The 22,278-nt window shown below is 51.0% G+C and overlaps 1 protein-coding gene and 1 long non-coding RNA gene across 3 annotated transcripts; both read right to left on the bottom strand.

Moving 5' to 3' along the window:
- Positions 1–3,293: 3,293 nt before the first annotated feature.
- LOC140699225 (uncharacterized) lies at positions 3,294–6,487 on the bottom strand. Its single transcript, XR_012077243.1, has 2 exons — positions 5,748–6,487; positions 3,294–5,433 (listed from the first exon to the last, which is right to left on the bottom strand). It is a non-coding gene; the product is annotated as an uncharacterized lncRNA (long non-coding RNA).
- A 2,013-nt stretch (positions 6,488–8,500) lies between these two features.
- Positions 8,501–10,702, bottom strand: LOC140699196 (GDP-fucose protein O-fucosyltransferase 2-like). 2 transcript variants are annotated; one of them, XM_072970932.1, is made up of 2 exons: positions 10,551–10,702; positions 8,501–9,211 (listed from the first exon to the last, which is right to left on the bottom strand). In XM_072970932.1, exons 1-2 carry the CDS (start codon positions 10,660–10,662, stop codon positions 8,760–8,762), a joined length of 564 nt encoding a protein of 187 aa, XP_072827033.1. In that variant the 5' UTR covers positions 10,663–10,702; the 3' UTR covers positions 8,501–8,759. The 2 variants fall into 2 exon arrangements, with proteins under 2 accessions (XP_072827033.1, XP_072827040.1); XM_072970939.1 differs by having other exon boundaries at positions 10,557–10,696.
- Positions 10,703–22,278: the final 11,576 nt, after the last annotated feature.

Genomic DNA, 22,278 nt, shown 5'->3' with positions numbered 1-22,278 from the left:
ACACGTGAAAGCGATCATCCACTAGGACCCTGTCCTGCCACCCCCATACCAAGGCTGCTAGGCCTCCTACTGTCATCACCAAGGATGTCCACCAGGAGGTGACATTTCCTTCCTCTGCTTCTACTGCGGAGCCAGTACTAAGCAGTCCTTTTCCAGGTTTTGGCAGGCAGTTCCCAGAAGCGCTCTCGTGGGCCTTGGTCCCTTTTAGCCATCAGCAATGGGATCAAGGATGAGCAGTGAGCCTCCTTACTCATCCAAGACCTAGGAACCTATCTGATTTCTGAGCAGCCCTTCACTCTCATATGCTGTCTGGTACTATCTGCCCGGCTTCCCGAGTCCCCGGCTTGGACAGCCTGCACCCTGGCCACAGCCCATCAGAATCTGTTCCCCCGCCAAGAGGCCATGCGTGATCGTGAGCAGGGCTCCAGGCCTCTGGAGAAGCGTGGCTTGGACTGTGTTCTGGCCCTGGGCTCGCGAGCTCCATGCCCTTGGTTGAGTCAGTTAACATCTCTAAGCTACAGTTTCCTCATCAGTACAATGAAGACATAATCAATAAGGAAAAAAAATTGGAATCTGAGGGGGACTAAATTTCTGGTGTTTGAAGATTATTTAATTTTGAATTATACAGTGAAGGACATCATACAATTTTTACTATTTCAGAATTCGAAAGGACAGCTTCTACTATTAAAACTAATGCATGCACGTACACACAAACACATGTGCAGACACACTGACTCTGCTCCACATACATCCCCACACACACACACACGGACTCATGTACCACACACACACATAACCATATACAACCACACACGTCCTCGGTGCACACACACACATAAGATACACATCACCACATACATCCCCAGGCGCGTGCGTGCACACACACACACACAGTCATGTACCACACACGTCCCCAGTTGCGCGTGCGTGTACACACACGTCATACACACTTTGGCGTTATTCTAAATCAATTTACAATTGAGGGTCTCAGTGTCCATTGTTTTATCTGCTCAGAAGATCCTGACTTTGGAGCATGAAGCAGAAGCCCCTCCTCTCTGGAGACGGTCTTTGCCACTTAGTCTCAGTAGAGCCAACATAAATGTTCTGGACCTTTGGAAGTGCAGTTCCAGAGCATACCTGGGAGCTCACATCCTATACATGTAAACATGTTAAGTGCAGTAGGTTCTAAACTCCTGCCTTTACAAATATACATTCATTATAAGGGGGAAGGCCAGGTTCAAATTTAGAATTCCCAGACACAGGGGAGTCCGGCAAAGAAAGTGAGCGTGTGGGGAGAGCTGATTCCCAGACTCTGATCACTAGCCTGACCCTTTTTTTCCCAATGCTGGGTCTATCCCTTGCCACAAGGGGCCTTGGATGTGCACAGGGGGACACTCACACTTCACGTCCGGGCTCTGCTCATACCCTCCATACAAACATCTGCCCTCGGGCCTCTCTGTGAGTCCTGGGAATCTGAACTCCGGGGAGAGCTGGTGCAGGCACTAGAAATGGGTCAGGGGCTGCTGAGGCAGGGCATTCGGGGTCCTGGATTTCCAGAGCACGGGATGGAGCCAATGACCGTGTCCCCTTAGCCCTGCTGACTCCACCCCATGGAGGGCGTGGCCAGAGGAAGTGTCAGGGCCAGAGGGACCCTCTGTAGTGCAGGACCCAGGGCAGTGGGCCCCATTGCCAGGGTCTAAGGGCAGAAGCCCTAAGGAAAGGTCTGAGGAGGCTGTAAGGTATCTTCATCCCCATTAATTAAAAAAATAAAAGCTTACTACAGGCGTGGGTGGAAAGGGTTTTGTTAGAACAAGGGAAGGCACTTGCCAAGGTCTGGCCATAGAGGGCAGGTGGGTTTGCCAGTTTGATGAGGAACCAAGAGGCCGTTAGTCTCCACTGGATCTAAACACCTCCTGAATTCCTCCGGGTGACACTGAAATGCAGTGAGACACGGAACCCTCCTAAGTTGTTAAAATCTTCAAGGTGAGCCATTCACCTCTCTCCTCATTCTTGGCTACGAAAGCACAATAAACACAGGCCAGAAACTCATCAGCCTGTTGGTTGGTTCACTATCCGTCTGGCTCCCCATCTTGTAAGAGCCTTTATCACATCACCCAGGGCTGACCCGGCTCAGGATTATAGCTGATTTTCCACAGGTGGCATCACTTGCTGGTGACACGAAGCAGGCATGTTAGCCACCTCCCAAACACTGAGGCTCCTCCTGGGAGGAGCCTGCAGACCCCCAGTCCAGCCTCTGCACCACGATGCTCCTTAGTGCCACTCCCGACTTGCTTCCCTGGCCCCTAGCTCTGGCCAGAACCTCGCTGGAATGTCGGTAAATGTCACCCATACACCACGTCTAAGCTTGGGGTCCAGATGTGACCATGGTTCTTTCTTCCCATTGATGGATTGTTCGATCTTCGTGTAATCGTGTCGGCAGGAAGGCCAGTACCGCCCTCTTGAGGCCTCCCCGGGCCGCCTCTGTCTATAACTGTCCTAGCGCCCCAGGGGATCGGGTCTGAAGCCTGGCACTCAGACACGAGGATGACAGCTGGAGAGACAGGAATCCACTCCTGCTGTGGCTTCTGCTGAGGCTCGATGTGGCCATACAAATGGATCCCACAGGCCGACTTCACTTCACTCGCTGCAGGGATGCTCCCTCACTGCCGCGTTCCCCCCAGAGACCGAGGGCTTCCTGCTTGTTCCCAAAGGCCCCACCCCCGAGGGGGCATTGGGTCCAGTGGAGCGTCCAGCCTGGTTCCCCGCCAGCACTTAGGGCCTTGGTGGGGCCTGGAACATCAACTACCCTCCCCTTAGGGGCCCATTTGTCCTTTCCAGCCAACAGACCTAGGTCATAAGCACTTTAATTCACCTGAGGGTGTTTTCCTCACTTCAGGGGCAGTGAGGACTGGGCTTCTTCACACTCCAAGTGCCCCCGGTCTGGATGCAGACAGCCTGGCTCTCCCCCCAGGCCTGCAAGTCCCGGCCACACCTGCTGCTGGTCACTGAGTCTGTGCTGTGTCCTCTTCCAGGACAAGAGGTGCACTCTGTCCCCCGTCCCGCCCCCACCAGCGGTGGCAGAGGCGGCGGACACCCAGGTGAGCTGGGGCCTGAGACCGTGCCTGGAAATCAGTGCCCCAGAGGCCGCTGGTGACTAGAGGGGCCACGGGGCAGAAGCCAGCATGCGAAGGGAGGAGGAGGAAGGTTCAGGATAAGGAGACGAAAGGGGGAACGGATAGCACCGTGAGGACCACGACCATGAAAGGGAAGAGAAAAGACAGTGACAGCTGGAGCAGTGTCGGCGTTAAAAGCTGCGGGCGTTTTTATTTAATTTTATTAGTTACCATTATATATAGTGGCATATTTCTTATTTTATTAAAGATTATGTGCCAGGTCATATAACAGGATATAGTATGTTATTATTTATTAAATAATACATAATAGTAGATATACTAGCATATTATGTTCTGTTTATTTATTAGCAGATAGCATATAATACATATGTAGGTGTTTATATATATAATATATATTTCATGCATCTACATAATATATAACACATAACAAATTAGGATTATGCTTAATATATTTTGTAACAAGATTACATAACAATAATGATGTAATTTTACCCATTGTATGTGTTGGTTCATGACACATTCTCATCGTAGGTGCCTGTCAGGGGTATTTATGTATTAAAATTAATATTATAAGACAGAGTTATGAACATATCACCCAGAATCATAGCAGGAATATCGACAGTGACATACTGTGTCCTCTTTCCCTATCCTGCCCTTGGCCTCTTCTCATAGGAAAACACCAGCATCCTGAATCCTGGCTTACCCTTGTCTTGTGTTACTTTCACACACACAACATTTAAGATCAGTTAAAACAAATGAACGGCAGGTACATGCAACGAAGTGGATGAATCATACACTCTATGTTAAATTGAAAAAGTAAGTCCTAGAAGGCAGCCGATAGTGTGCTATGCTTTTAACTGTGTACATACATGTCAACTAAACTCACTGAATTAAGAACAACTACAGCTAGAGTCCAGGTGGGAGAGGGACAGATAAAAGGTGAGGTGAGCAGATTTGCTGCAGGTGAGCGAGTTCCTTTCCAGTGACATGTCATTCTCTCTGAAGTAGGAGGCAAGGCCATCTGCAGGGAGTCAGGGAAGAGACAGAGGGAAGCTTAGAGGCGTGCAGAGAGCAGAGAATGTTGACACCAGTGAGTGATAATTGGGGAAATGTGCTCACTAGAGAAATCCTGGAGGATTGCCTGGCAGTGGCAACAAGGTGGGCATTGATTTGTAGTCTTAGAAATCTGTGCTGGGAGAGCCTGCTGCCTGTAGCCTCAGAACAAATAGAGCTGGGTGAACCGAGATGGAAGTCTTCCTGGTGAGGAACTGAAAAGGTCAAGGGTCAAGGGAGTTTTGTTTGTCATAAAGAGAGTGCTGACTGTGGATGCAGAGCTGGAAGGTGGGGAAGTGGAAGTAAGAGGAACATGGACAGGGAGGAAAGCAGAGGAGTCAGCGCTTGATGCCCCAGGGAGGGTGAAGGAGGGCCAGGGATGATGGTGGAGAAGCAGCTGGACAGCTAGAGGTGGGCACTTAAAGGAGAGAGGCTGGAACTGGGGTGGAGACACGCCCGGGTATGAGCCCGGGGGTAGGGGGAATGGGGGGTGGCTGGCTCAGGGTGACGGAGAAGAAGACCCTAAAAAGACCATACTGGGTGGTGGAGGGAGAATGAACTTTGAGGTCTTGATGGTAGGAGGTGAGGCAATACAGAGCTGGTGGTCCAGGTCCTCCTGACTGAGGCAGATGAGCAGGGAGGCCAGGGTGGCAGGCACTGCTAGGAAAGGATCTGGGTTTTCCAGGTGCTCCCAAGAGAGGAGGAGGAATGATCTGAACGGGGAAAGTGAGCACAAGGAGGCCAACCCAGGCTCCTGATCAAACGGGGGGTGCGAGGGGCAAAGCGTCAACTCCAGAGATGGTTGCCCAGGAAGCAGGGACTACGGGTGAAGTGAGGGGACACTGAGGGAAGAGAGGGAGAAGAGTCTTCTGGGTGTAGGGGGAAGAGAGGCCCCAGGACAAAGGAGCACAGAGGCACAGTGATGAGGATGGACTGGCTCTATGGTGACACTGCAGGGATGGCTGGATCTTTGTCCTGAGGTCTTAGTTTGGGGGGGGCTACTGGCCTCATGTGGACCCCCCTCTCAGCAGCCTGGACAGACACTCCTGCTCCTGAGAGCTGTGTGGCCACCTCTGTTCCCGGAGGGGCTCTGCCTCCATCTTCTCTTATCAGACTTTCCTGCCCAGCCCCCGACTGCCAGCGAGGGAGCCTGGGCCTCGCAGCTGCTTCCCGTGGAGGGACACAGGTTCCTCGGAGAAGCAGGCTGATCTTTTCTCCGTAACCCAGAGCCTAGCAAAGCGCCAGCCTATGGATGGGCCATGCAGGGGATTGGATACTTACTAAATAAACTCAAAGCAGTAGAACAGCAGAGCTGGAGGAAGTGACCACTGAGCTCACAGAGTTCACTGCCCACACCCCCATTCTACAGATGAGGAAATAGAGACCAAGCGGTGAAGCAGCCTTGTCCAAGGTCACGCTACTCCTTAATGCTAGCCTGTGTCGGGAATGCCAAGTGATGAGCTGCAGTGAAGGGCTGAGAGGGGGCTCTGGGGCCAGACAGCTTGGGTTCAAGTCCCAGCTGTGCCATTTACTAGCCATGTGACTAATGAACATCCTTACCTGTAAAGTGGAACTCATAGTGGTGCCAACTCATTGGGTTGTTGTGAACACAGAGCTCCTGGATCAGCAGGACAGAGTTCTGTAAGGGTTTGCTGTTGCTTTGGTTACTATTATTATCACCAAGTGAACCCTGAAATGAAGAATAAAGGCAGCAAGAATTTTTATTTTAAAGGAGTTTAAAATCCTATGATGAATGTTTGATTTCATCTACTCAAGTTTGCATTTGACCCTTATTAACAACCACACAATGGATGACTTTTGAGGCAATCTTGCTTCATGTCTTTAATTCTCACTAACGACACAGGCTATTCAAAAGGCAGCAGTTTCTTTTCCAGGAAGAGGAACAAAAAGTTAAAAATAACTCAGTGCCTCTCGGTCCCCACTGAGTTGGTTGTGACCTGTCGACCCAGCTTTGGGGAAGTGCCTGCTCCTCCTGGGCTCGCTGAGCTGCCCCGCGGCATCCAGGGGGCGCCGTACCCCCACACGAATCCAGTCTCTTGGTTCCTATCTTTGCTTCAGATCCCTCAAGGACTGCCCATGCCCCAGGGCCCCATCTGCCCCGCCAGCCTGGCCTGCTGGACTCCAGGACACCATCCTGGGTCTCAACCATCCTCGGTTCCTACGCCCGCCCCACTACTCTTCACTTTGTCCTTCAAGTATGGGCTCCTGTGGCTCGCCACCCAGCAGGGGTCTCCCGGTCCTCCACCTCGGGGAACCGCATCGTCCTGCACGGTGCCTAGCAAACCCCTGTGGAGGCAGTAAGAATACAGAACAACAGGTGCTCAGAGGGGCTGCCTTTCCCACTGCAGGGGCCCTGGAGAGCTTTCTCCCGGCTGGTTATTCACAGGCGCTGAAGCTGTGGAATCTCAATCTCACCAATTTAAAGGGCATCATCACTAATTACAAAAGCAATCATTTCTTCAGTAGCAAAAGGAGAAAAGACTTTGTGTTCCCCACCTCCAAGTTTTTTCCTCTACCTTCAGGTGTTTCTCATCTCTGGGCAAGGGTAGAAAGCATCACACAGAATATTATTTTTCAATTTTTTTTCCCACTCTGAAGATTGCTTTCCCAGAACCGATGAAGGCTAGAATGGTTTGGCTTTCCTGGACTGAGGATTCAGAGGCGTGGGGGGCAGGGTGGAGGGGAGATAACTCAGCAGTATTGAACCTAACAGAGACATTAAAAGGTTCTATTCTAAACAGAAAGGAAGCAGGATGTTACAGAAACGGGAAAACCATAGTTGGAAATGCAATAACGAGTTACAAGAGAATAAACATGAAGATGTAAAAAAGAAAAAGGACATCAAAATGAAAAAAGGTGGGAATGGGAGAGGGGAGCAAGAAAATACAGATTTTCTTTCTTTCTTTTTTTTCTTCATTATTGTTGGGATGTGTCGGAGCCTATGTGATTATCAGTCTAAAAGAAACAGATATAGTAATGGGTTGATATACTTGAAAAATAAGGTAACCACAATTCGAAAGCATACAATAGAGTCGCAAAAAAAAAAAAAAAAAAGAAACAATTTCAAAATGGCTTAAAGACAAGACACTATAAACTTCTCACAAGAAAACATAGGCAAAACATTATTTGACATACATCTCAGGAACATTTTCCTAGGGCAATCTACCCAAGCAACAGAAATAAAAGCCAAAATAAACAAATGAGACCTAATTAAACTTATAAGCTTTTGCACAGCTATGGAAACCATAGGCAGAACAAAAAGACAACCTATGGAATGGGAGGAAATATTTGCAAAAGATGAGACTGACCATGGCTTAATTTCTAGACTATACAAATAGTTCATACAACTTAATAAGAAAAAAATAAACGACCAAATCCAAAAATAGGCAGAACAACTAAACAAGCAATTCTCCAGCGAAGACATACAAATAGCCAACAGGCATATTAAAAAAAAAATGCTCATTATCGCTCAATTATCAGAGGAATGCAAATGAAAACTACAATAAGTTATCATCTCACACCAGACAGAAGGACCATCATTCAAAAGTCCACAAACCATATATACTGGAGAGGCTGTGGAGAAAAGGGGACCCTCCTACATTGTTGGTGGAATGTAGTTTGGTGCAGCCACTGTGGAAAACAGTATGGAGATTCCTCAAAAGACAAAAAAAAAAAAAAAAAGAAAAAGACTTATCACTTGATCCAGCAATCCCACTCCTGGGCATATATCCAAAGGGAACCTCAATCCCAAAAGATACCTGCACCCCAGTGTTCCCAGCAGCACTGTTTACAATGGCCAAGACATAGAAGCAACCTAAACGTCCACTGATAGATGACTGGATAAAGATGTGGTATTTAGATATAACAGAATATTACTCAGTCGTAACAAAGAATGAAATAATGCCATTTACAGGAACACGGATGGACCTGGAGATTATCACTCTAAGTGAAATAAGTCAGACAAAGACAAGTATCATATGATATCACTTATATGTGGAATTTTAAAAAATGATACAAATGAACTTATTTATAAAACAAAAACAGACTCACAGAGTTAGAAAACAAACTTAGGAGTTTGGGATTAACAGATACAAACTACTATATGTACAACAGACAAACAAGGATTCACTGTAGAACACAGGGAATAACATTCAGTGTCTTGCAACCTATAATGGAAAAGAACCTGAAAAAGAATAGACTACATATATGTACAACTGAATCACTATGCTGTATACCTGAAACTAACACAACATTGTAAATCAACCAAATTTCAATTTAAAAAAACCCCAATGATAAGCTCTAAATACCTTTATTCTAAGAAAATCTTCAACTCTTCCCTCTGACAAAAATTAAAATGGGAAGCTTGAGCAGGACCAAATTATACTAGATGGGCAGTTACATATCTTCCCCAGCACGTGGCCCATGCTACACACACGTTTTCCTTCAGGTACTAACGGCCCTGGCCGCACAGGGAGCGAGTCCTGCTGGGACAAGGCCTCTGTGGCAGTGGCCTCCTTGTCACCGCTCCATCTCACCAGGAGGCCAGGATTTTCAGAGGCGAGGGGACATAGAGCTCATACACTTCAGATCTATTTCCCGAGAAAAACTGTGGAAAAGACCAAGACCACCTGCAGTGCGGGAAACATGAGCAGGGCCCCTAAGCAGAGCAACAGGCCCGAAGCAAGACGGCCTGACATTTACACCAGAACCAGAACAACAATCACCTGGCCTTAGTTTAATGACCACCACCTCACCTGCAATGAACTGCTCGTACTCAATGTCAGGGATGTTTCTGTTGAGACTTGGGAGGTCAAAGGAGTCGGACCAGGGAATCCAGACCTGGTGGATGTCGGGGCTCTGCCAGTGGTAGAGGCGGCCCCAAGGGGGTAGCACCAGTACCGACTCCTCCATCTTCAGCAGGGTTTTCAGGAGGGAGGCGATGTGGATGCAGACGTCTCTGTGGAGGCTGAAGCCCTCTAGGGGGTTGACTGCACAGACGGTACCTGGCAGGGAGCAAAGGAGAGCGGGTCTTCAGGGCCAGGCCTCTGCACAGGAAACCCGGCTCCACACCCATAGCCCATGGCCCGGACTCCAGGCACATTCAGCAGCTTCTGGTTTGTAAGTGGAGGCACTGCCCACCCATCTCCATGTGGCCAATTACTTCGAGTCCAGGAGCAGATGCAGAAGACATCTTGGCATCCGTTTAATACCAGCTAAGACTAGCACCTGAGCACCCGTTCTCCAGGGGCTCTCAACCTTCTTGGTCTACAGACCCCTGTACACTCTTAACAATTACTGAGGACTCCAAAAGGCTGCTGTTTATCTGGGTTAAATCTATCAATAGTTCCTGTGTTAGAAGAACTTTAAAAAATGTTAATGAATTCACTTAAAAATAGTAACAACCAACTACATGTTATCATTAATACTCTTAAAAAGTAAGTTTCTTTTTCAAAACAAAAATCATTAGTGAGAAGAATAGCAGTGATTTTAATTTCTGCAAATCTCTTTTTGGACTGGTGAGAGCTGGATTCTCCTATCTGCCTCTGCATCCCCGTTTTGTGATATCATAGGCCAGGTTTTCCCTGGAAAACCCCACCCGGGAGAGCAAGAGTGTGCAAAAGGCAGGTGACACCCTGGCGTTTCTGCAAAAATGGTCTTGCACCTCAGGGGCCCTTGGACACACTTTGATAACTGCTGCCCTATGCTAGGCAAGACTTCCCTACACAAGAGCCAGGCAAGGGTCCTGGTTTCTGTAATGAGTTACCACCGCCACACCCCTCCCTTCTCTGTGTTAGTGTTTCCCACAACCTTCCCTACTGTAGATGAAGATGTAATCCTCAGCTGGGGCCTCTAATCCCAGAAGACTGCCAACCCCGAGAGGAAGGGGCCCATCTCCCATCCCTAAACCCCGCACAGTCTATTTTGAGTCAAGCCCTAGATAACTGCTGATAGGCACTGACCCTTGTGTTCTATTCCTGAGGTTTCTCAAATGAACCAACATCTGGATGGAACTGAAATTTCCCTACAGATAAACAAGGCTGATAAACTACCCCATTCCAACATCTGATTCTGGGGCTCTTCGAAATCCGGGCAAGGCCCCGCTTCATTTAAGAGGGGCCCTCCGCCTGCCCTTCCCGGGGGGCTCTGGGAGGCTGCGGCAGCTCAGAGCGACCCGGACTCGCACCCCGGGGCCCCACCGCCCGAGGGGCAGGAGAGCCCAAGGCGCTGCCTCAGCCCTGCCCCACCGCCGCCACCCCGACCCGGGTCCCACTCCGGCCGCCACCCCCACCCCGGTCGCACCCGGGTCCCTGCACACCGGCCCCGCCGACTGCGCGGACGCACGTTTACCGTCTGTGGGACACCGCCCCGACAGGATGTCGGCCGCCGACTGAACTCGTCGCCCGAGACCAAGGCCGGCTGCCAGGCCGCCACCCCCAGCAGCAAACGCCGCCATGGCAGCTGACAGCTACCCACTTCTGGAGACTGCGCGTCACCCCAGAAGCGCAAGCCGGCCCTCGGGAGGGCGGCGCCTGTAGCCACGGCAATGCCGCGGGGCCCTCCCCAAGCGCTTGCATAGTGCATCCTCCTGAGGCTGGATGTCCCGGGGGCAGAACGTGCGGAGCCAATGGGGGCCGGGGTGCGGCCAGGACAGGGGCGAGGCTTCTGGGGGAGCTGGGCGGGGCCGGGGCCGGGGCGGGCGGGGCCGCGCGGTCGCCCTCACCTGCAGGTTGTGCCGGCTGGAGGCTGGGGCGGGGCTGCCACCGGTGGGCGGGACAGCGGGGCGGGGTCGCCCTCACCTGTCCGCCGCTTGGGGCTTGGCCTGGGCTCCGCGGCCTCCGCTTGCACCAGACGTGGACCCGGGCTGCGGGTGGGCAAGCTAGAGGACTGACCCCAGGCCCGCACGGCTGGCCAGGTAGGGCACCTAGAGTGCAGATCCGCCAGGCCCGCTGCGGGCCTTGAATTCGCGCTGCTGAGCAGTTTTCAAGAAGACACGGTCTGTCCCAAAAGGGGAGGTGGAGCAGGAGGCGGTCAGGGCGGGGGAGTTAGATCCCGGGCTGGGTGCGGCCTCACGGGAGAGCCATGGTGAGAGGGCGCAGAGTGTCCCCTGTGTTGGCGGGGCTAGGAATTTGGGGTATGGGGTGGGGATGACGTGTGTCATGCTCTGTGATCTCCCCAAAAACCCTCACCCCAGAGCAAGGGGCCCTGCTCCCCCCACCCTTCACTGCACCCCCTTCCTTCACCAGCACCACCGCCCCTGCCCATGGAGTGCCCCATGACCTCTCCCCACACCGGGCATGTCTCTGTTACAGGTACTGAGCTCCCAGTGGCTCCAGCCCGAGGGTGAGGGGCTGGATCTGACCAGTTAGGATGCCTGGTGCCTTTGTAGTTCCTGGTATGAAACCTCAGTACATAATGCAGGGGTGAACAGAGGCCCTTCAAAGAGGAGTCCCTGCACGGCCTTCCCTGCCACACTCCCACAGCACCGCTGCCACACCCGGCCAAGCCTGGCTGAGGACCACTGGTCCCTCTCCTCCAGTCCCTGTCCAGGAGTGCAATGCCCACACCGCTGGGCATTTAGGGGGCCTTAGAAGAGCAGCTGGTATTTTCATGGGCAAATATTTGCTCTTTTGGGAAGGTTTGAGTGCAAAGAGATGTAGGGTATGCTTTTTGTGTTGCCCTGGAACCGGTGACTGGGATGCAAACTGAAGCCAAAGCAGTTTTTAGAGGGAGCCACAAAACATGCCACAACCAAAGATCACTGCTTCCGAACAAAGGCAACACCACCTGGGGGGGGCCTCGCCCCTCCTGCTGGAGGTTGGAGGTTGCACCCTCCAGCTGGGACAGAGCCGGAAATAACTCCAAACACTCTGGGAGTCGCTTCTCAGAAGACCTGTGGTCTCCACTGCAGGTCCGGCTCCAGAGCTCAGGGCCAGCATGGTGACTCTGCTCCCGCTGTCCATTCTGGGAGGTCTAGGTGTCCTCCATGGCCTTTCCACCATTATTTCCTTTGGAAACACCCCCCAGATGAAATGGGTCTGAGAACAGGAGAGCCCTGCTGGATGCCAGCAGCCATTGCCCAGTGTGTGACCCCCAGGAGGGGCATCTCCTCTCCGTGGGCTCTGATCTCCCCTCCTCTCTGCCCCCCATCCCCAGCCTGCTCCTCCTGCATTTCCTGATTGATCCCTGGATAATGGTCCTTACCAGGAATGACCTGGGAGAGGTTTTATGAGTCTTTAAGGAAAACAAAAAAAGAAATCTTTAGACAAATAACTGAAAGTAACTTCCATCTTTCCCGGGCAGGTCCTCTTTCCAATGTTTAAGGCTAGTTGACAGGGTGTCAGGTTGCCTAACCACTCACATCTGAGCAAGGGCTAACTCTCCCTCCAGCTCCCCGCAACATCCACCTGTGGCACTTTGGCCATGAGAGGGCAAGAAAACTCTTTCCCCTCGCCAACTCCAGCGTGGCTTTGGAGGCAGTGGAGGCTGAGAGAAAGGGCCCCGCCCTGAGGTATTTGGGGCCTCCAGCCACAGCCAGAGGAGCGGGGGTTTTCAGAGTGGCCCGGCAGGGAAACCAGGCAAGGCTGCCTGGCCCAAGTCTTCCCTGCCCAGAGAGCCCCATGAACTGCTCTGGGCCCCACTCCCCATTTGGGCCCCCTGCAAAAAGTTACCACGGGATCCACACCTTAGAAGGCAGAAGGATGGGCCTTTGGCCTGGGGTCCCAGCAGGTGTGTCCTGTGAGACCTGTGGCCACACATCTTCCTTGTCTCTCCAGGTCTCTGAAGGGTCCGTGCTGGGCACCCTGGTGGTCAGGGACATGGGAACAACTCTAAACTCTGAAGAAGGACAGAGAGACCCTTCTGGAAGCAAGGATTCCAGGGAGATGCCTTGCCCAGAACTGGGGGACTGTGTCCTGAGCAGACCCCTGGGAGGCAATGTGGGGCTGTGGGGTCCTCTTCAGAGAAGGGAGCAGGTGTGCTTCCCGGGGTGGGGGGTTGGCCCGCTTTGTCCAGTCATGTCCTTGTGTGGGACTCATTTACAAACACCTCCCAGTCCATCTAGGAGTGGCCCCAGGGGTGGGGGTAGAGGAGGAGAGTGAAGAGTGCAGACTTAGGGACACCTGACCCACACAGAGAGCCAAGGGTCAGTGGCAACATATTGGGAGTCAGGTGCAGGGGAGGAGGATGGGCACTGCCAAGTCATGCAATAAAGTGACCCATGACCACGAGACACAGGTGGCCGTCCACCCAAGGAAGGAGATAGAAATTTAGACCGAGGCTCTGAGAACCCTGAGAGGGGCTGGAGGGTCCCAGGAGCCCTCAGGAACAGCTCTCCTAGGGGCACAGACATCCAATACACACATTTCTCATGGATGCTTTTTGGGGTGCAGAGTGAGTTACCAGGACCCTGAACTTAGTATGGAATCCCACCCCCTTGTTCATCACAGTTCCTGGCAATAAATTACTGTCATTTCCCCCTGGACATGTACAGAGGAGCTGACCACTGTGGGGTGCACTGCAGGACAGGAGCCTTCTTGTGTGGGCTCTGTGACCACAGAAACCCAGAGGGATTTCTTAACAGGAGCACCTGGAGACCATGCCTGCCAGGACCACCCTCATGGGATGGCCAAGGAGTCCGTGGGACCCAGGCCACCAAGTGACCTAGTTGTGAGGCTGCCTGGGGTTTCCTGGAGGCATGTAGATTCCTGTGGTCAGTACGTGGGCCCAGCACTGTGGACGGTCTGCCCAAAGAGGGGCCTGCCCTCCTGTTGATGGCTCCTAACACCTGTAGGGAAACTGCTTCCAGGGCTCCTGGAGGTCCATAGTGAGAGTGTCCTGCCAGCCATGTGGGGTCACCTCCTCCTGATGCAGAGGCAGACCTCTCCCCCTTGGGGCCCAGTGGGCACCTGGCTCTGGTCCCGCCTGTATGCCCTGGACACGCAGAGCCCCAGAGCACGGCACAGCCTGGGGTGTGGTCGTGTCGGGGCAGGGAAGGCCCAGGAAGGGGTCTCATTCAGGGGCAGGGACCACTCTGCAGGAATGCTGGACCTGGCAGCGATGCACTGCTTCAGAACTCCCCTGGGCTGGGTTTCCAACCCGTGGGATGGAAGGGTCTCTCCTTCCTGCGGTGCAGTGGGGGAAATTAGATTCAGCTTGGAAGTCAGCCCTGAAAATGGAGGCTGTGCTACATGCATTCCTGGAAAGAAAAATCAAGCCCTTCCAGCTAAGGTGACTCAGAAAGTCATTCAGCAATGTCCGGGGTCCCCAGTTTAGGCTTTGAATTAGAGCTGAGTGGCTCAGGAGGCCAGCTCCCTGTCCGTGGCTCCAGGAGCAGACTTTCTGCTGGGGGACATGATCCTCACAAACACCTGTGTCTTGGGAGGCAGGGTGCAGTTGTGGGAAGTCGTGTTTCCATGAGCAGAGGGCCACCAAGTGGTGGGGGCACAGGAGACTGTGAGAATGAGTCCCGCAGCCTTTCTGGAATCAAAAAACTGGCAAATGTGGAAAAGTGCATAATTTGTTTTATTGAGCAGCCTGCTTATGTACGTTTGGAGGGCCAGGTTCAAGGACTCTGCATCCCTCCAGGACAAGAGCCTCAAGAGAAGAACAGACAGAGCAGGAGGAGAGCTGGGGTTTCTCCCAGGAATGAGGCGGGGGATTTCTGCAGATTTGCAAGGAGTCCCCGACCACTGAGCACGGGGTTACAACCCCTCGTGACCCCTGTCGTGTTTGGCTTGGGCTCTGGGTCAGGCCTGCTCATGTATTCTTCCAGCTGAGTTCCAGAAACTCAGAGGATGGACTTAGAGGGGCTGCGTTTGGAACCTAGTGAGGAGGTGGAGGGTCCTTTATCCTGAGTCCCCTCAGCCTAATCACTGTAGCTGAGGCCCAACACCCCCCAGGTCCCCAGGGTGACCGTGGAGGGAGAGCAAGCCTGGCAGGTGACCCAGGGGTCCCACTGCTGTGCCCCTCCCTTGTCTTTGTTCCCTTTCACCCCGGAAGGTGTGATTGCCTCATGTCATGGTGACAAGCCATCTCTCTTCTCTGTCAGGTGGGGCCCCCACCCCCGCTCAGCCTTCTCTCTGCATGGATGCTGAAGGACCAGGCTCAGTTGAAGTTCTGAGCTTGAGCAGTAAGGTGGAAACAAAGAAACCAATGGAAACAAAGAAGCAAGTGATTGTGGCAAAGCTCCCAACCACAAAGAAGCTGCCCTGAGTGGAAGGGAGAGCGTGGGCACCAGCGCTGTACGTTGCTGGGGTTTAATAGTTTCTTTTTCAGATTCAAGACAATTGTCATATTGTCATTTTCTGAAAAAGACATCCTTCCTTCACTGACAAGAAATGCCACCTTCATCATAAACAAAATTCCCACAAACACATGTTCTTTCTGTCCTGACTTGCATGTCAATTTCTGCACAATGACATAGTGTGTAAATTACAATGTTTTTACAGCAAGTTTCTTCTGTCCTTTTAAAATGTCTCAGTGAATCCTGCACATTTTCTCTTCCACAAGAAGTTTAGAATCAGCTGTTTCAAACCAGCCCTGTTGGCAGTTTTATCGGAATTGCACTGAGTGTATTAGTGCAATTTGGAAAACTGCCATCCCTGTGATGGGGTGTCCTGGTCAGGACCAGTTCTGTCCCTCGACTGATTTAGAACTTCAGTAACATTTTCCAGCTTTCTTTTATTTCAGAATCGCTCATTTCTTGGTTTATTCCTGGGTTTTATTGCTACACGAATGGGACACATTTCCTCATGAAAGGTTTATAGTTATATACTACCATTGTAATAAATGCTGTTGTTTTTGCATGTTGAACTTAAAATTGGCCGCTTACAGTTCTAATGATTTGCCAGCTGATTGTTTTGGATTTTCTAGGCAAATAGTCCTATAATTATGCAAATAATTATATTTTTATCTCTGCTTTTCTAGTATTTGTACTTCATATATATGTATTCTTGCATTATTACATTCATTAGGACTGCAATATAAAATCAGGTGTCTTTCTCTTGTTTCTGACCATATTGTGAAGTGCTGTAATGCGAGGGTGTGCAAACTACAGCCATAAAACCAAATCCAGCCCACAGTGGTCACTCTTTGTAAATAAAGTTTTATTAGTAAACACTGTTCACGCTCACTTGCATATCATCTCCTGCTTCTGTGCTACAACAGCAATGTCAAGTAGTTGGGACAGACCCTATGGCCCAAAAAAGGTAATACGTTTGCTATCTGACCCTTTATACAAGTTTTCTGTTCTAACATATTAAGTACAAGGTTGCTTAGAGGTTAAGGAATTTTCCTACCATTCCTGGCTTCCTGAAAGTCTTGCAGTTGTGTGTGCTTGAAATTTGGTAATAAACATTAATTTGTACCAAATGGCTTATCTTTGGAGATGATCAAGGAATTTCCTCTTTTTAATCTCAACGTGGGGAATTATACTAACATTTTAGAATGTTCACGCATCCTTGCGTTTCTGAGATGACTTCCCCTGCTCCCGGTGTATCAGATTCTGTCTGTCAATGTTTTTATTTCAAGTAATCGTGTGCCTGCTACAAATCATATGACCCGGTCTGTGTGTGTGTGTGTGGTCCCCACCATTGGTTTTTCAGGCTTTTGACTACCTGTATAGAATGAATTATGATTTTATCTTTTTCTGTGCTTAGTTAAGAATAGTGGTAACTCTTCATAGCAATTCGTCTATATCAAGTTCTTACTATGACACAGGTGCATCTCTATACATTTAACCTTCAACGAACCCTGTGAATAAGGCACTGTTTTCATGTTCAGGACACAGAGCATTTCAGTGGCTAGCCCAGGGTCACCCTGCTGGTAGGAGGTGGGATGGAACTGAAACTCAGCAGTCAGTCTCCAGTGCTTGTGCTCCCAAATGCAGGACATTCTGTCCCTCCGTTGCAGAGAAGTTACCCGTAAAATTTGTAGAAACACACATAAAACTGCCTGTGCCTGGTGCCCTTTTAAGGACAAAACTGTGGCTACTTTTTTTTTTCCCATTCCCCTCACTGACCATTGGAATTACCGGATCTATTTCTACTGAATCATCTTTGTACTTTGTATTTTCTAGAAAATCATCCATTTAATCTAGCTTCTAAAATTTATCACTACAAACTGGAACATGATAGTTTCATAACTTTTAAATCTCCCATCCTCTTTTTTTCTTTCTCCCTTTGTTCTGGAGACAGTATGTGTATATCAAATGTGGTCCTCTGACACCCCCACAAGTCTCCTGGGTGAGGCTGGGTAGCAGGGACAGTGGTTGATTCTGAGCTACAGATGATGGGCTGTATGATGAATGCTCACTCCTACCTGCAAGACTCAAAAGGAAATTTCCTACAATTACTGAGTCACTTTGTTTTTTAACACTTACCCAAGTGACTTTTATTCCAGAGATTAGCTCATGAGTTGGTTTTCCCACATCCAATAGAGAATGTGTCTGATGGCACAGGAAAACACGTCATCATGAAGTTACCGAACATTTAAAAAGATGATGCAGAAGCATTTTTAAGAATAACCCATTTAAAACTCATTGAAAAGTTCCCTTCTCTGAATTTTGTTAGTTGATGGAAATGTGCTGAGAAAAGTATTTATCATAAGAATCATATAATAAGTTACATCTACCAAGACCGATTAACAATCTGGGAAGCATCTCGTTCAGTGAGTGATATTAACATGCTGTAAAAGTGTGATAAACACAAGGTCTCAGAGGACGAAAGAGATGGCATTGTGAGCATGTAGTTGGCTGCGGTCAGTGCCTGGGGTGATGCAGGTCCACAGACCGTGTGGTCTGGGCTGTTTACTTTAGGAAATATAACTTGCTTCTGGAGAGTCTGCTGGAGCAGAGTGGGAGCTGGAGAAAGCAGGTGGGGCTCACATCACCATCCTTGTCCATGGGAACCTTTTGACCAGAAAGTCACATCTAGGCAAATAACTCCAAAGGGGCTTAGACCCAGAGCCCAAAACTGCACCTAGGGACGGGGTGCTGGGGTGATTTCACAATCAAATGGAATTTGTGCCAAATATCGAATATTAAAATACAACAATTAAAGCCAACATATGCTGAAGGCTTGTCAAATGCCCGGAGGGGCTGGTTCTCAGGGGCGGTGGCTCTTTGAGCCTCTCAGGAGCCCTCGGAGGAGGACATCCTGCCTTCACATGCTGGGAAAAGCTCTTGGCTGCAGAGAGAGAACTGAACTCCCAGGGGCTTGAGCTAAGAGATGAATGTCCCGCCTAATGAAACTTAGACGCTTTTGCACAGCAAAGAAAACTATCAACAAGATGAAAAGACAACCTATGACTGGGAGAAAACATGCACTTGACAAGAGCTTACTCTCCAAATATACAAACAGCTCATACTGCTTAATACCAAAAATAAAACAAAACAAACAACCCAATCAAAAAATAGGCAGAAGACCTAAGTAGATATTTCTCCAAAGAAGACATACAGGTGGCTAATAGACACATGAAAAGATGGTCATATTGCTAATTATCAGAGAAATGCAAATCAAAACTACAATGAGGTATCACCTCACACCAGTCAGAATGCATCATCAAAATGTCCACAACCATAAGTGCTAGAGAAGGTGTGGAGAAAGGGGAACTCTCTTACATTGTGGTGGCAATGCAGTTTGGTGCAGCCTTTATGGAAAACAGTATGGACATTCCTCAAAAAACTAAAAATAGACTTGCCATCCAATCCAGCAATCCCGCTCCTGGGCATACGTCCTGAAAAGATGAAAACTCTAGTTCAAAAAGTCAGCTGCACCCCAATGTTCATAGCAGCACTATTTACAATAGCCTCGACATGGAAACAGCCTAAATGTCCATCAACAGATGACTGGATAAAGAAGTTGTAGTATACTTATACAATGGAATCTTGCTCAGCCATAAAAAAGAATAAAATAGTCCCATTTGCAGCAACAGGGATGCACCTAGAGATGATCATACTGAGTGAAGTAAGTCAGAGAAAGACAAATGTCACATGATATCACTTACATGTGGAATCTAAAAAATTATACAAAAGAACTTATTTACAAAACAGAAACAGACTCACAGACATAGAAAACAAATTTAAGATTACCAAAGGAGGGAGAGGGAGTTGGGGGGGTAAATTAGGAATTTGGGGTTAACAGATGCACACCACTATATATAAAATAAACACGGATTTACCGTGTAATGCAGGGAACAATATTCAATACCTTGCAATAACCTATAATGGAAAATACTCTGAGAAAAAAATATATATAACTGAATGACTTTGCTGTACACCTGAAACTAACATAACATTGTAAATTAACTATAGTTCAATTTAAAAAGAAGGAGGGAAAAATGTCCTGGATTCTTGAGCAACAGCCAGCTGGGAGAGAAGAAAGAAATCTGGGGTCCCTCTGATGCTCCTGAGTCCTCAATATCTCTGTCTCCATTTCCCTCCTCTCCCCCTACCCTCTCTCCTCTCCTTCCCCTGTCTTCTCCCCTCACCCCATCTCTCTCTCCCTCCCTATCTTCTCTCCCTATGGGGGCACCCACTGCTCAGGGGGTGGCCACCTAAGAAGTCAGCAGAACACAATTCTAGAAAGACGTGGCCTGGTGGGGCAGGTTCCTGGGGGCTGCTGTTGATCACAGGAGTCAGGGATTCTAAAATTTAGTGGCCTTTAGAAGCTGCCTGGTTTTACAGACCCAGAAAGTCATCAAGTCAGTGGGCACTGCTGTGCTGACCCCAGTCTGGGGCCCATGGCCCAGGTTCCCGGAGGTGAGAAGTTCCTGGAGACAGCAATCTGGGCCCAGACTCCTCAGAGGTGTGGCTCCAGCGTTTATACTCACACCATCACCACCCCAGCAAGTTTCCTGGGGCCCCACAGCCCCCCAGAATGAAGGCAGTTGGGTCTAGAAGAGGTTCCCCAGAGCTTGCTGGTCCACGCAATCCCTGGGGACATGTGGGAAGTGTCCCTTTGGACACTGCAGGGATGGGATTTCCATCGCCTAACTGGACAACTCACAGCAAACCACAACTTTCTGTCTTAATCTCACGAAACTGGGAAAGCCTAGATGGTGAGAACATTAGAATTCCTGTGAAAGCCAGTGAGAGCTGTGCAGGCGGCCACAGGTGGTCAGTGCCCTGGGAACCTTCTCTGCAACAGAACTTACTCCCCAGGCATCGAGCCTGCCCTGTTCCCACAGAACAGACCCCCTGAGGCCCCATCCATCACCCCTGCTCCAGGCCCTCCCTCTCTGTCCCACCCTGATCCATCCTCCTCTTTACCACCCTGCTTCCCCCCAGGGGCCCAGCCTGAATGTCCATCTCCCCATCCCACAGCTAAGGCATCTGGGGAATCTGGGAAGAGCTGATGAGGACCCTGAGCGGGAGCAGTCCCAGGGCCACTTGCACCCCCTTGTGTCCCAAAAGCTCCGACACACCCACCACCACCTCCTCCCTCATCCATTCATCCTTCCTACTAGTCCATCCATCAGCACAGAGCACCTTTCAGTGCCTCGCATCCTAGCTCAAGGCAACCCAACCGGAACCGCCCCAGGGCTCTCTCTCACCTCCCCCAAAACCCCTCATTCTCAATCTGGGCGGTCCCATCTCTCAGATTACTTTCCCTCTGCATTTCACTTGGTTTTGGGGGTTGAGGGGTATTCACCGTCCCCTCAGGTCCATCTCCTTCCCTGTGGCCCCCTCCCCTGTCTCATACTAGGACCTTGGTAGGTTTTGCTGCACAGACAAGGGAGGGAACAGCCCCGACCCAAACGTCCAGAGGGTCCGGGGGTCCTGCCTCTCAGGGACCCTCTAGCTCTGCTCCAGGGGAGGGGGATGGGCAAGGATCACCCTGTGCTGCCCGGAGCATGCGTCCTTCAGTCCTCACAAAGACCTTTGGGAGGTGGCATCACTCCTGAGGTCCCTGGGACCTGCACGAGGTAAGAGACCCTGCCTCTGTCTCTCTGCAGGTCCACCCCACCTGCCTCCCTGTGAACACACTGCCTGCTTACCCCGGGCCCCAGGCCCAGCCTCCCAGATGAGCAGCCTCCAGGCAATGAGATAGCAGATTCTGGCTGACAAGTCAAAACCACTTCCTTCCATCCTGGGAGGCTTGGCTCCGGCCATGAGCCAGGCCCAGTCAGGGGACCCAGTTTGGTCCTGATTCTGCCTCTTGTGGGCAGCTTGTTTGCTTTTTCCAGGCCTCCGTTTCCCTTAAGTGACAACTGGAGGTTAGACCAAGCCAGCAGGTCCTCCTGTGTGGTTGGGGATGGGGCCGGAGTCCTGGGATGGGTAGGAGGGCTCCCAGATCCCCATCTGCCTGTGGGCCTCTGGGGACAAAGCTGGGGTCAGGCTCTGTCTACCCTCCTAGGGGCCCCACTGACCCGAGTGGCCCTCAGCACAGCCAGGACCGGACGTGGGTGCCACCCGGAGCTGCTGCTGATGTTTGAGTCAGTGTCTGCCGAGCACGCAGGGGCTCATGTTTAAGGGATGGCCAGCTGTTGTTTGTGGGGTCCTTGGTGCCTGGCTCCAGGCCAGCTCCACCAGCTCCCACCAGCAGGCTGTGTGGAGAGGTCGGGCCCAGGTGGGGCCCTGAGATGGCAGATCGCTGGGGCCCGAGGCCGCGGCCAGACAGCAGGCTGGTCCCCGCTTCTCGACCACGGGGACCCACTTCTGCCCATGGCCAGCATGTTGCCAGCTCCCCCCTCCCTGCCCCCTGACCTCTCATCCCCAGAGCAGGAGGGGTGGTGGTGCCTCCCTCCTGCTGTGACTGGGGAGCTGCATGAAGCCACAGGTGCGTTCAGGGAAGCTGGCATCTAGGCGCCCGCAGAGGCCCTGACTTGGTGTCCAGCCTGGGAAGGCCATCGAGAGCCCTCCTCGCTCATGGATTCTGCCTCCCTGAGCTCTGGGGAGTCCCTGGGGCCCAGCTCCAGGGAGGTGAGGAGCGGGGCTGCCTGGCCACTGGCTGCAGCAGACCTGGCAACACGCGGAGACAAAGGGTCCGGCGAGCGCAGCTGCTGGCGGGGCTGAGGGGCCGGCCTGCCCTGCGAGTCCCCGCCCAGTTGTCAGCCCTGTTTGAGAACAGAG

The sequence above is a fragment of the Vicugna pacos genome, chromosome 1 (assembly GCF_048564905.1).
Source record: "Vicugna pacos chromosome 1, VicPac4, whole genome shotgun sequence".
NCBI classification, from domain to species: Eukaryota; Metazoa; Chordata; class Mammalia; order Artiodactyla; family Camelidae; genus Vicugna; species Vicugna pacos.
The sequence above is the reverse complement of the archived record's forward strand: the minus strand, read 5'-3'. Positions and strand labels throughout refer to the sequence as shown.

Coding starts and splice junctions, on each gene's coding strand:
- LOC140699196 (XM_072970932.1), bottom strand. CDS start 10,662: ATGGCGGCGTTTGCTGCTGGGGGTGGCGGCCTGGCAGCCGGCCTTGGT. Junction 9,212..10,550: donor GTGTCCCACAGACGGTAAAC/GTGCGTCCGCGC, acceptor GCTCCCTGCCAG/GTACCGTCTGTGCAGTCAAC.